General features: G+C 37.3%; 1 protein-coding gene across 3 annotated transcripts in view; it reads left to right on the top strand.

Moving 5' to 3' along the window:
• The window catches only part of LOC126851339 (dystroglycan 1), a 60,144-nt gene that overhangs the window by 46,952 nt on the left and 692 nt on the right, over positions 1-12,500 (top strand). For 2 of the 3 annotated variants that reach the window (XM_050595198.1, XM_050595199.1), the window contains exons 2-15: positions 2,177-2,553; positions 3,315-3,527; positions 4,215-4,343; positions 4,631-4,753; positions 4,933-5,286; positions 5,368-5,445; positions 5,830-6,249; positions 6,526-7,076; positions 7,158-7,353; positions 7,414-7,581; positions 7,690-7,926; positions 8,009-8,198; positions 8,283-8,963; positions 9,051-12,500. The exon at positions 9,051-12,500 is cut by the window's right edge and continues 692 nt beyond it. In XM_050595198.1, coding sequence (XP_050451155.1) covers positions 2,224-2,553; positions 3,315-3,527; positions 4,215-4,343; positions 4,631-4,753; positions 4,933-5,286; positions 5,368-5,445; positions 5,830-6,249; positions 6,526-7,076; positions 7,158-7,353; positions 7,414-7,581; positions 7,690-7,926; positions 8,009-8,198; positions 8,283-8,963; positions 9,051-9,274 — 3,894 coding nt within the window. In that variant the 5' untranslated portion in view covers positions 2,177-2,223 and the 3' untranslated portion in view covers positions 9,275-12,500. The remainder of the gene's footprint in view (positions 1-2,176; positions 2,554-3,314; positions 3,528-4,214; positions 4,344-4,630; positions 4,754-4,932; positions 5,287-5,367; positions 5,446-5,829; positions 6,250-6,525; positions 7,077-7,157; positions 7,354-7,413; positions 7,582-7,689; positions 7,927-8,008; positions 8,199-8,282; positions 8,964-9,050) is intronic. The other variant, XM_050595200.1, reaches the window with a different exon arrangement.

The following is a 12,500-nucleotide window of genomic DNA, read 5'->3' as shown; positions in this document are numbered from 1 at the left end:
ATATATGCAAACTAGACGCACCCTACTTTTATTCAATTAAATTCTTAACGTAGAAAATAATTTTGTTTGTAGTAATAATAATTTAATTTCTAGTCGAAGCCATAAAAGTATATTTTGAAAAAATAACTCTTATTCGATTTTAAAACAAAATCGCTGATATTTATCTCAATTCAAGAATTATTTGTTGTAATCATTTGTAATCATTTTTTTTGTCGTTCTATTTAAAAGTTATTTTAAAGTTTTGATAATGAGCCAAAGTTACTCTTTGTGAATTCTTTAATTTTAATTATAACTTTAATTTTATACTATAATACTTTCGACAATTTAATTACAAGTGAAAGGAAAATTACTATAAACAACTATAAATGAAAAACGTAGTGTGAACAAACATGTAAACAGATTGAGATGTCTCTGAAATTGAAAAAGTTGTATTTTTTATCAATTGCAAATATATTGTAACTTTTAAATAGCACGATTGCAAATGGAAAGGAAAATAAAAGCACTTGGAAGTGATTCTTGAATGGAGAAATATCAATGATTTTTAAACAATTAAGTGAGTTACTTTTTTTAAATTAGTTTAAGTGAATTATTTTTTTATGATTTTCATTACGAATTAATTGTTTAAAATTACCATGGACAACTACGAAATGAAATATTATTATTTCCTGTACTGAAAACTTTGTTTATTAAAGTAGGCTGCCATTTTCGCTTATAGATATTGAATCGTTTTATAGCGAGCGATGGAGAAAGAGAAATGACAGAGTATAATAAGCTCATTTCTACATCTTGCTCCGTGTGGACGCATGTAAATGCGAGCATAAACTCAATTGTCTACACCCACCGGATAGCCTTCGCGGTCCGTTGACCGTCTTCGTAGTCATCGCTCAGAGATGGATCTATAGCATATCGTCCTCGTTTTCATCAGCGTATTTAATCCGTGACCCGAGCTCTCATACGAAACGTGACCGCGTTAGAATCAAGCACGACCGCGCATTCTTGGTCCTTGAAATCTCTCCGTTCGTCTTTATATATCCTTCGGAGGTAATAAATAAATACGATCTTGATGAAATTTTTATTTCAATCACTCGAGATTCTAATACAGTACTTAAAAATACAACGTAATTGGATTTATTCTATGACCTCGATGATGACGTCGTTCGCGTCGAATCAAGCGATTCAAGCGCGTGAGCCTTCGTTATCATTATCGCGACGATCCAATTCTCGCCGAGCGGAACATTTAAAAGTCCGCGAATAAAATATTACGCAATTAAACCCAGACGAGCAGTTTTCCCCGAGTGTGTCCTCGTTTCGATTAATTCGCTCGATTAATTTGCTCCGCGACTCGATGACGCAATCGAAAAGAATCGTGGAGTTTGGCCGCGAATTATTCGGGTGTGTCTAAAAAGCGTTTCGCGACAGCTATTACAGAGAACGCGGCAGAATTTCGATGAAACTGGGTATTTCGACGGCTTAAACTGTCAACTCCCTTGGCCGATCGCGCCAGTTAATGAAACGGTGCTCTACGAAACGAGCAATAAAGGGAAATAAAAATACAATGGAAGCGTTTATTGGCTATCATTGGATACCATTGGATGCGTGCGCTCTGCTCCTCCGATTACGAAAATGTTCCATTAGCCTCTCGGACTGAATCTAAACAGACGCATCGTCGAACGGATAGCGAGTAATCGGCCTGCGAATTATCAGCTGTCTGGTTCTATGATCGATACGATACATCATTCGATTATTTCACATTTCACTGTATTTAATTCATGTATCGTTTAGGCACCGCTTTTTTTTTAGGCAAGGAATATATCATATTTTTTTTTTTTATGAGAGCCGATCCATTAGTTGTATCATGTGTGTGTCACATGTATATATAATCGTTTTACAATATTGAAGAATTTAAAATAATTAAAAGTATAAGATTAATATGTATTTTTCAAAAGATTGTATGTACCAAACAATTTTTTTTTTTATGAAAAAATATTCCTTTCTATCTCAAATATTTTTCTGAGATAAATAATTGATAAAGATTGTACTCGATCTTTCGTGATCATTTAAAGGATCAAAAGCTTAATTTTTGCAATCTTAATCATGCGCGATAATTATTATGACAATGATATCGTTCGATAGTCATCTCGGCGATCGATGAATGGATGTGAACAATCTGTTGCAGGTGTAGCAGCATGGTATGATACAAGGAACTAACGATTTTCCGGAAACATGAAGAAGCATCCGCACATCCTTACGTGCATCCTGCTCCTGCTACCTCTGGCGTTTGGCCTCAGCTTGCCTCAGGAGGACGACCTGGTCTTCGACGATGTCGGCGAGGACAATGACAACTCGCCTACCGGATCCGTTCTGGTAAATCATCATGCGCCTCGCGATCGATCTGATCGTTACGAGCACGGATCGTCGTCCAGGGATGGCAGGAGACATACCTCTCGGGTCGAAAGAGCATGGGGCGTGTCGGATTCCGTCGTCCCAGTTGGCCATGTTTTCAAGATGAAAATACCACGGCAGGCGTTTTCGGGAAATGTGGATTTTTACGAGGTAAGGCGGTGACGTGGATAGCAATTTATTCCGTTCGTGAAACGTAATCGAAAAATTATTTGACCAGTGGTCTCGTATTATATGGAGAAATTTTCCCGAAAAAAAATTGCCGCATTAAAATTTTAAATATGTGCAGATATATTTAAAAATATGAAAAAAGCATCACTCTTAAAATTTTGACAAATATATGCACTGTTTCACTTAGATTATTTTATAGAATTATTGTATATGCAATTAATAATTATATGATAAAATTATATACGATTACATTATATTTTGTAGAAAGATTTTATTATCATATAAAGAATGAGGGGAAAAAAAAAAAACTCTCAAGTACCTGTACCCACGCGAAATAAAAGATGCATAGGGAATAAAATTTAGATGGCTCTTCTTTTATATTTATCGAACTTCATCAAGTATGCCATCAAGTAGATCGAAATGTCCGCTGAGTGCTATTGATTTACTTATCCTCGCACACATTTGTCATTTTCTTCTCTCTCCAAGTTCTGCCGAGATGCGGCGTCTTCCATTAAATCCATATTTGCGATTCAATTTGCTCCCCTCGCGGCCGGAAATCCTTCTTAGGTTGAATGGCCCTAGTCTTCCCTTTGTCCTTGGAAATCATTCGGGCAACGCTCGTTCCGTCGTGCAAAACTGATTCAAATGTTTTCGCATTCAATGATACAATGACCCAAATAATTGTCCTTTCACGGAAGAATAATAGTAGAAAAAAAATATGTCATATATTAAAACCATTTCAGGTTCACGGGACGAGTAATCGTGATCGTTTTCCGGAATGGATGCACTGGGACGACTCGGCGTCCACTCTCCTGGGTGTGCCGTTGAAAGAAGACACGGGCAATTATCACCTGACCGTCACAGCTTTCGGTAAGCATCGTGACACCGCCAAGGATCAGTTCATCGTGCAGGTTATACCTGAGAAACTGGAGGAGCTCAAGCATAAGGATGGCAGGGTGAGTGGTTTGAGTGAAAACGTTAACTCGGTAACGAGAATGCGAGCGGGATGAGAGAATCGTTAGCTGCGAAAACGTTTCGCTGGCATCGTTTCAAGTTTCTTATCCAAGTCGAACAACAGGTCTCCGCTGCTATATGCTTGCTATTTTCGCTAATGAATAATACACTTAAAGATGAAAACATATATATGAGAAGAATCGACTTTAATGAATATTTTGAATTACGTTTAAATTATCAACAAGTGATATTTTGATTTCGTTCATGTGTAATATCGATGAAACAAAATAACATTAAAAAAAATTGTTTTTAATCTGTATGAAAAAAAAAAAGAAAATGGAAAGCGCTGTGCGTTTTTTTAGCCTATAATTTAATCTCGCGCGATAAAATCCGCGTTTGATGAATTTTTACTGCGGAATTTAGAACAGCTTTTTTGTCGCGATATAAATCTGTCGAAACGGCTCGTGTCCGCACGTTGCGTTTAAATGTAAAGGAATTATTCCCGCGGACGTTAACTGATTGATACCAATTGATATTAGTACCGCGTGCGTAACGCATGTCGTACGACATACAATTACATACATCACGATCGTATATATTTCGGTCGGCGATCTCGTTCTTTGAAACTTTGCGTGCTAGTAAGCGTAACAAACAAAAGCGACTGATGAAAGGAACGATTTTAATTGCAGACGCATTGCGATGACGGAGAGGAACAAACGGTTCTCACAATATTACTGGATGCGGCCATAGAGAAGCTATCGCCTACCATCAGGACAAACGCCATCGAAAATCTCGCGGGTTTTCTGGGAATGCACACGGTATTGATTTAATCGTTCTCTTTGAGAAGATTGTGATTATTGCTTTTGCATTTTATTTTTTAGAAAAATAATAGTGCATTAATAATATATTTCCGAAAATTAAAATAAAATAATATTTTTGTTAATATCTTAATATATTAAATAATATATTAAATTAATTTTTGTTATATATGTATATGCGGCAATAAAAATGATAAAATTTATTTTATCACTTTGTTGTCTTGACTTTCTTTCTTCTTTCGCATTATGAGTCTGTTGTACAATTTACTTATTTTTATATTCCGCAGAGCGCATTTTCCATGCATTCTCAAGGCGTGAAGGCACTGGGCTCCTCCGTTATTCTTAGCGGACCTGGAAACGTTAGGCTTTCCAGATTTAGAAAGAATCATTTGACTACTATTCAATGGCAGGTGAGATTCGACATATTTAATGATCCTTGTTTAACGGTTGCTCATTTTTATATCAGATATATAAGTGCAGTGACATTTCACGAATCCTTATTAGTTTTTACGGTATCTCATTGATATCCGATAAAGTAACTTTGCGAGAATCAAGTTTGTCGAGCAATAGGATATATCTGTGCACGTAGGTCGGTTGCGACGGCCACTTATGGAAGCATCAAGCGGAATTGTTGAAACAACTGCGGGAACAAGCGGAGGACGGCACTCTAGCAGAAGTTCTACAGTTACCTGTGATATCGTGGCGTGTAAGGACAGATTCGAGCCTCTCTTTGAGAAACAGGAGAGAAGTCGGTTCCGGCAACTACGGTGACGCGGACGGTTACGATGAAAATTACGATGATTATGAGGACAATGAGGAAGATTACGACGGCGAAGAGGGTGAGGATGACAACGAAGATTCACGAGTACCACCGACTTACATGCCGAATGTTCCGGAGCATCCGCACAGGCATCACCACGGCGAGGATACGATCGATTGGAAGGTAAATTATTGCGATACATAATTATCGCGAGAAGTTGCAGGATGAATAAAATATTCCTTGTCCATATGTTATTCTTTTCAGAGCGAAAACGTTGACGAAGAAGAGATAATACCAAGAATGAGGCAAATCGAGCTGGAAAACAGAACAACCACTCCTACTGTAAGTGTTTTCATGGAATTGTACACGATTGCGTGATTTCTTCTTCATCGATAATTATATTTGGAATATAATTTAATTTTTCTATGATTTTTATTAAAATTTCTGTTCGCCTTTTTTCCATGCCATATCGCTTCCAGGTGACTCGTTGCGCTTGAAAAGATTAGAATAGCTATTGGGTATTTTAATGCTGGCCTATTTTTTGTCTCTTGCAAACTTGTATACTTGTCCGTGCAGATTACGTTCTAAAGTGCGCTGTACAGATTGCGACGCGAAAATCTTCGTAAACAGAAGCCTGATACTTTGTTTTATACTCATACATCTTCTTCGTCTAACTAACCATTCGTTTTTTCGTGCCATACATCGCATCTACTAACGATTTCGCAGACAACAACCACTGAACTTACTACATCATCACCATCAACAACTACTTCCACCACTACGACGACAAGTACAACCACCACCCAAGTCGCGCCAACGACTATACCTACTACTGCTAGTAGCATCACAACGACTACAACATCAGCCGATACAACAACAACAGCTAGCATCTCCACCGCTGTAGATCCATCGATAGAATCTCCGAGATTGGAGACCACAAACGAAGAATCCTCGACAGAGAGAACGAAACATGTGGAAGTGGTTGAACCCGTTACCATTTTACCGACTATTCCTTCGGACATCACCACAACTCCTCTTCCTATCACCACTCTACTGTCTCTTAGCACAACGTTCATCCAGACTAGCGTGCCCGATAAAGTCGAGACGGAGATCGTCGCCAGTATCAATAACGTTACGACGGAAGAGGTAATGCTTACGTGCTTTAGCGCTTTTATCATTTGTATTATAGTTCCATTCCGCTATACACACATCAACTTCTTCATACTCATATCGTACCGATTTGTCAAACTGTCGCTTCGCCGAGATAAATTATCTTTGTCCGTTATTAATGATGCGTTTAATAACGGTTTAAACTTCTATCGTGCAAATTTCTCTATAGTTTTATAGCATAGAACTACTATTCCATTCTTCCGAATCGCAGCGAGCGTTCTCCATTTTGATATACGATCTGTTCTTGCTTAGCCGGAACAAATTATGACCTCAACAAGAGAATCATCGACCACCGTACCAACACCAATTGTAATCACGGATGTTAACATTACCACTCCTTCAACTGTAGTCGTAACGAATGTTAGCACTACCATTACTGCGCCTGTGAATGTAACAAATGCCACAACCTCGACTACTAATGCGATATCGTCGACATCGGATCTTCGAACGACGTTGAGCACGACTCCGTCTAGTACCAGCACAACTACGACTACAACCACTACCGTTGCTCCTACTACTACTACTACTACCACTACTACTACTACTACTACGACAGCTCGTGTTATTACGGAGAGTATTGAATATGGCCAAGTAAACTTCCCGCCCAGACGCGACAAGAGATTAAAAAAGATAGCGGTAACTGCCGGCAAACCATTGAATTACGTTATACCGGCCAATACCTTCACCGATCTCGAAGATGGTAATACGAGAAATCTGAAATTGGAATTGTACTGGCACGGTGCGCCACTCAAGACAACTCACTGGCTTCAGTTCAATTCTGATATGCAAGAAATTTATGGACTGTACGTTGGCACTATACTATCTATCGATTTTTATTCTCGAATAAAATAAAGAGATTTTTTTATCAAACTTTTTTTAAACAGGCCTCTCGAGAAAGATATATCTACCTGGAATTACGACCTAGTTGCCACGGACAGCGAAGGCGCCAATGTCTCCGATAGTCTCGACATTCATGTTCAGCAGCACAAATTGAGTCGTAGCGTCAATCACGAATTCACAATTTACTTGAGGATCGATAAACGAAGCGAATTCCCGACAGACGTTAACTGGGAACACAAAGTACGTATTCTTTATTCTTTCTCTCTTTTTCATTGATTATTCGCTCTCGTCCGATTATAGGTAATTCAAAGCTTGGCTGTACTTTACGAAGACAACATCCAGCACATTACAGTTCGTTCCATTGAAATCAATACATCCGATCGTGAACAAGTCATTTTTACATGGACTAACGATAATATTCCAAGAAGTAGCGAATGTCCAAGAGAACATATAAATAAATTATGGCGTGTAAGTAATTTTAATGTATTATCTCTATCTCTTTTTTTATGCAAAAAATTTTATAAATTTTTAAACAAATTTTTTTACAAATTTTGAAAACGTTGTATGTGTTATCAGGTGCTCGTTGATATTAATGGAGATCCATCGTCTTCTCTAAGAAGAGAACTTGCTCCAGAAATTACAGTTAAACGTGTCGTGTTTCAAGGCATAGGGCAATGCGAGGATATGAATCGTCTCGAGGAACCAAAAGTCTCTACCGAAGAGCCAAAAGTTAATTTACCGCCTGTACCGAGAAATCAAGTCGATCACGTTAATGCGACAGTTGGACAATTACTTGTATTTAAAGTGCCGGAAGTATGCATTTTATTAACTCTTATTGTGCTTTTATCAATTATATGAATAATATATTTAACAATTTTGTTACATATTTTTGCAGGATACTTTCTTTGATGCTGAGGATGGATCGTCGCGAAACATGAAGATGTCACTTTTGACTATCGATCGAATACCTATTCCATCTCACGAGTGGCTGCAGTTTGATAGCAAAAATCAAGAATTTTACGGCGTTCCAATGCGCACCGATATCGGCCGCAAAGAATATCAACTGGTTGTCACCGATAAAGACGGTAAGTTTTATCATAGTTTTATTTTCTAAGGTAAAGAATACATTCGTCTATAGAATAATACTGAATTAAAAATTGTTATTTTAGGTGCAAGCAGCACAGATGGTTTAGTCGTTGTCGTTCATCCGGCGCCGCCTATGGCGCACACGGTGGAATTCTCGATGACGCTGGATATTCCTTACGACTCCTTTGCGCATTCCGCGCTTCAGAAGCGTAACTTTATCGAGAAGCTGCGAGATCTCTACGAGGACAAGGACACGAGCGCTATCTCATTGCACAGCATCTCGAACGGTAGTACCGTAATCACGTGGCATAACAGAACTCTACCTACATCGTATTGCGCTCACGAGGAGGTTAACAGGTTACGATCTGTACTCGTGAAAAGTGACAATGATCGACGTTCCGTGACGGACGAGGTGCTGGAAGTGATGGGCTTGAAATTCCCTGTAAAACAGATTACGGTGATTCCGATGGGAATCTGTCTCGGTGAATTGACGGGCGTGCATTCGCCAGATAGCCATGTACCACCGGTGGACGATTCCACGTCGGTCGGCGCGTTCCGCGACGATTACCTTCTCACTTTTGTTCTGCCAGCGATTATTGTCGCCGCTATGCTCATCGTAGCGGGAATCATTGCGTGTGTTCTGCACAGACGAAGACGCAGCGGGAAGATGAGTGTCAGCGAACAAGATGACGAGCGGCAGAGTTTTCGCAGCAAGGGAATTCCTGTGATTTTCCAGGACGAATTGGAGGAAAAGCCAGATCCTGGTAACGATAATTTATTAGTACCATTAATAAAATTATATTGATAATGTATTATTGATCTTTCATACTAACATTATTTGTATATTTCAGGCAATAAATCGCCTGTCATCCTGAAAGAAGAAAAACCACCTCTTCCACCACCGGAATATCAGAAAGCTGAGGACGGGGCTGACGTACCGATGCTATCGAAGGAGAACTCCGAAGAACCATATCAACCGCCACCGCCGTTTGCTACGAATCGCGACACCAATCGACAAAATCGTCCTAAGCCCACTCCGACGTACAGAAAACCGCCCCCTTATGTGCCTCCCTAACAAAATACGGTACACTCGCCTACGCGCAAATATATGTTAGCAATGCTCGGAGACTCACCGATACACAAGCAAAACCAAATCAATTATAAAAAGCAATCTCGAATTGGCGACGATGACAATGATGATCGTGGAATATTGAATGTTTATAGCGACGTTTGAAAAAAAACCCTTCCATTCATCATTTACCATTCAGGTATGACAATATATTGCTTAGCGAGATGTGAACGAAGAGACGAATCATACAGCGAGAATTTTCTCCAAGAACTCACATACGATTTTACTTATTTTGTATATGTACTACTACATACAACGGCACGTTTCATCATCGATCGATAATACGTTCGAAAAAAGATTTCTCTCTCTCTCTCTCTCTCTCTCACAGACACTCTCAATTGTCTAGATTTCACGCGAAAGAAAAAGAAACGATTTTCTAGGAAGTATGGGAATACAAATCACGTGTTGCCTTTCGTAAAGAATTCAATCGTAGGGAAAGATCCATTGCTCCGAACTCGATACGTGAATTTAGTTTAGAGATCGTTGTAGAACTGAGACAACTGTAGAATACTTTATTCGACTTTGTAGCATTCGAGACAGCAACGATACTCGTAAATATTTCAATAATCAGTGCCATTTATTAAGCAATAAGGGTATCCGACTGTGAATAACAGCACGTATAAGTACTACGATTCTACGGATTTATTGCAATTACTGTTTACATAGTCTCCAGGTATCAAGAAACGGACGGATTTAACGAAATACATCGTATTACGCACTTACAACGTATAACACTGCCAGAACGACAAATGATACATCGCCAAGCGAACCAGTTCTTCACGATACATATAAGAATATATTATATAATATAGTATAATGTTATATAATATTATTTTTTATTCCAATTTTTCTTTTATTTCTAAACGTTCCATTTAAATTAATTTGTAACAAAATAAACGAAATTAGATATCAGTTTCGTGAATAGATAAATTGGCTCACTTGGCGATCGCTTTTTACTTAAGGAGAAAATATATTGGAGAGAATTGAAATGTTTTTGAGACATAAATTTAATTAACAAAAAATTTAAAAAAAAACGATTATGATATACATGCAATATGCCATTGCAAAATGACAGCAAATGCTTCCATGGGCACAGTAGGCCATGCAGATAACTTATCTAAGGTAAGAAAAAAAACTGATTATAATAATATATACAAATATAAATAGGTATATATAAATACGTATACATATATACATATTATATCTATATTTGTGCCGTTCGATAGAGACATGAGAGTCTGCGGTTATTTGAATAGCGTAATTTAAATACTGCCAGACCAATCAAGTTATTTGCATTTACTTTTCGCTGTGGGAGGAAGATTTATTTCTGTTTGTTTTACAATTTGTCTCGCTTTATACAACTTTTATGATTTAATAACCGTAATAAATATGTATATTTTTATTATTTTTTTTCGGACCTGTTCACAAACATATATGAGTTAGCATCGAATTAACTCAGAACGAAAATACTGATATATACGCGCAAGTATATAAGAATGAGACTATTTAATTTAGATTTTACATAGTTACCAAGCCAAAAAATAATTAATATTTAAAAAGAGAGTAAAAATAAGGATGTATTTGTAACTACAAAAGAGAGCGTGGCACCTCGCACTCTTTAGGGCGCATTTTTTAAATGTTTTTTGTAATTTTTTAATTGCTGCGCGACTAGATATACACAACTCACTCGCAGTATCATCGTTTGTATGTCTGGTGCGACGAAAGAGTGCGGGATATGGTACGTATGCAACCGTTTCTTCAATACCTCGATAGTTTCCTGATATTTTTGGAAGGAAATGCGAGAAACGAAAAAAAAAAAAAGAAAAAGAATTTCTTATTGCGTTCCGTTTCGAATTTGGAAGCTCCGTTTGTCGACACGGACGATAAATGGATCAACGAATTTGCGGACACGCCTATATACTGGTATGACTGCTAACGATTAATACATATGTAAGATGCTAAGAGAACGTTTCATATACAAAGGCTACGTAAAAAAATTACGATATAATATATTAACTATTATAATTCATGTCCTTGGAACGTAGAGAATTTAAGTATTAAACACAAGAAAAGCTCGTGAAATGCGACTCACAAACTTTTTTCTTTCTTTCGCGAGCAAATATATATATATATATATATATCTCACAACTTTAAATTTTTTTATGATCTTGACGAGAGGCGCGACGTTTGTATAGTTATATATACTAATTGCATGATTCAGCTATGCTTCACATGCTTGCGAAAGATAGAATCGATGAGTTGTTTGTCATGAACTAATGAGTGTTTTTCATCGATCGCGCATCTTGTTTATCGCAGAATCTTTTAAAAAGAGAAAGGAGATTGTAATTGTCGCCTGTATGTGATTGCTCTTTATAACGTTTTATATCGTGAATTAATAAACATATAAGTATGTTTTCTTATCATTTTTTTTATAAGAGTACGAATAAATATCTTGTATGTCAAATTTTCTATTTTAAGATTCGAATATAACAATTTATGTTATCGTAAGGTGGGATTATTCTATAATTGTGATATTTCTTTGTGTGCGATTTTCGTTGAAAGAATAAATATAAATTTCTATTGTGTGTGGATATCAAATTCTAGCGGTTATTCATATTATTAATTTTTACGGAATTAAAACTTTATTATATCTACGTACTGGATTTTTATTTATTATTTCAAGCGAAATCACTCACAAAGTAATAATGTAGTGGCTAATGAAGGAAGAGTAACACCTCTTAGTAGTATAATATTTGAGAATTAGTAAATCAACGGATCATTGTACACATCAGAAACGCGGTGCATCATAAACGGTCAAGAAGAACCTTATATTCCGTTTGTGATCTGCGGTAAACAAGCATAACTCATATCATGCTTCTAATCATATCATTGCTCTACACGTATCCCTTAAGCGCTACAATTGTGTCACTTGTGAAAATGATGATAATGTATGATAAGCATGTATAATATTTATAAGATAGAAGGGACAAAACACCCGAGAAAGGATGCAAAAGAAAAAAAAATGAATTTCTCAAAGAGAGCATATTTGCTAACAGTGACTTTTTTGGCCTGTGTGTGAAAAAATGGTTCGAAAGTATTTTATAACTGTGTAAAAGAAAAAAAGATGATCTGACAAATTGCTATTGTGATCATGACTTTCGTGCATGGCCGC

The sequence above is a fragment of the Cataglyphis hispanica genome, chromosome 8, assembly GCF_021464435.1.
Source record: "Cataglyphis hispanica isolate Lineage 1 chromosome 8, ULB_Chis1_1.0, whole genome shotgun sequence".
NCBI lineage: Eukaryota > Metazoa > Arthropoda > Insecta > Hymenoptera > Formicidae > Cataglyphis > Cataglyphis hispanica.
This window is presented reverse-complemented; position numbering and strand designations above follow the sequence as displayed.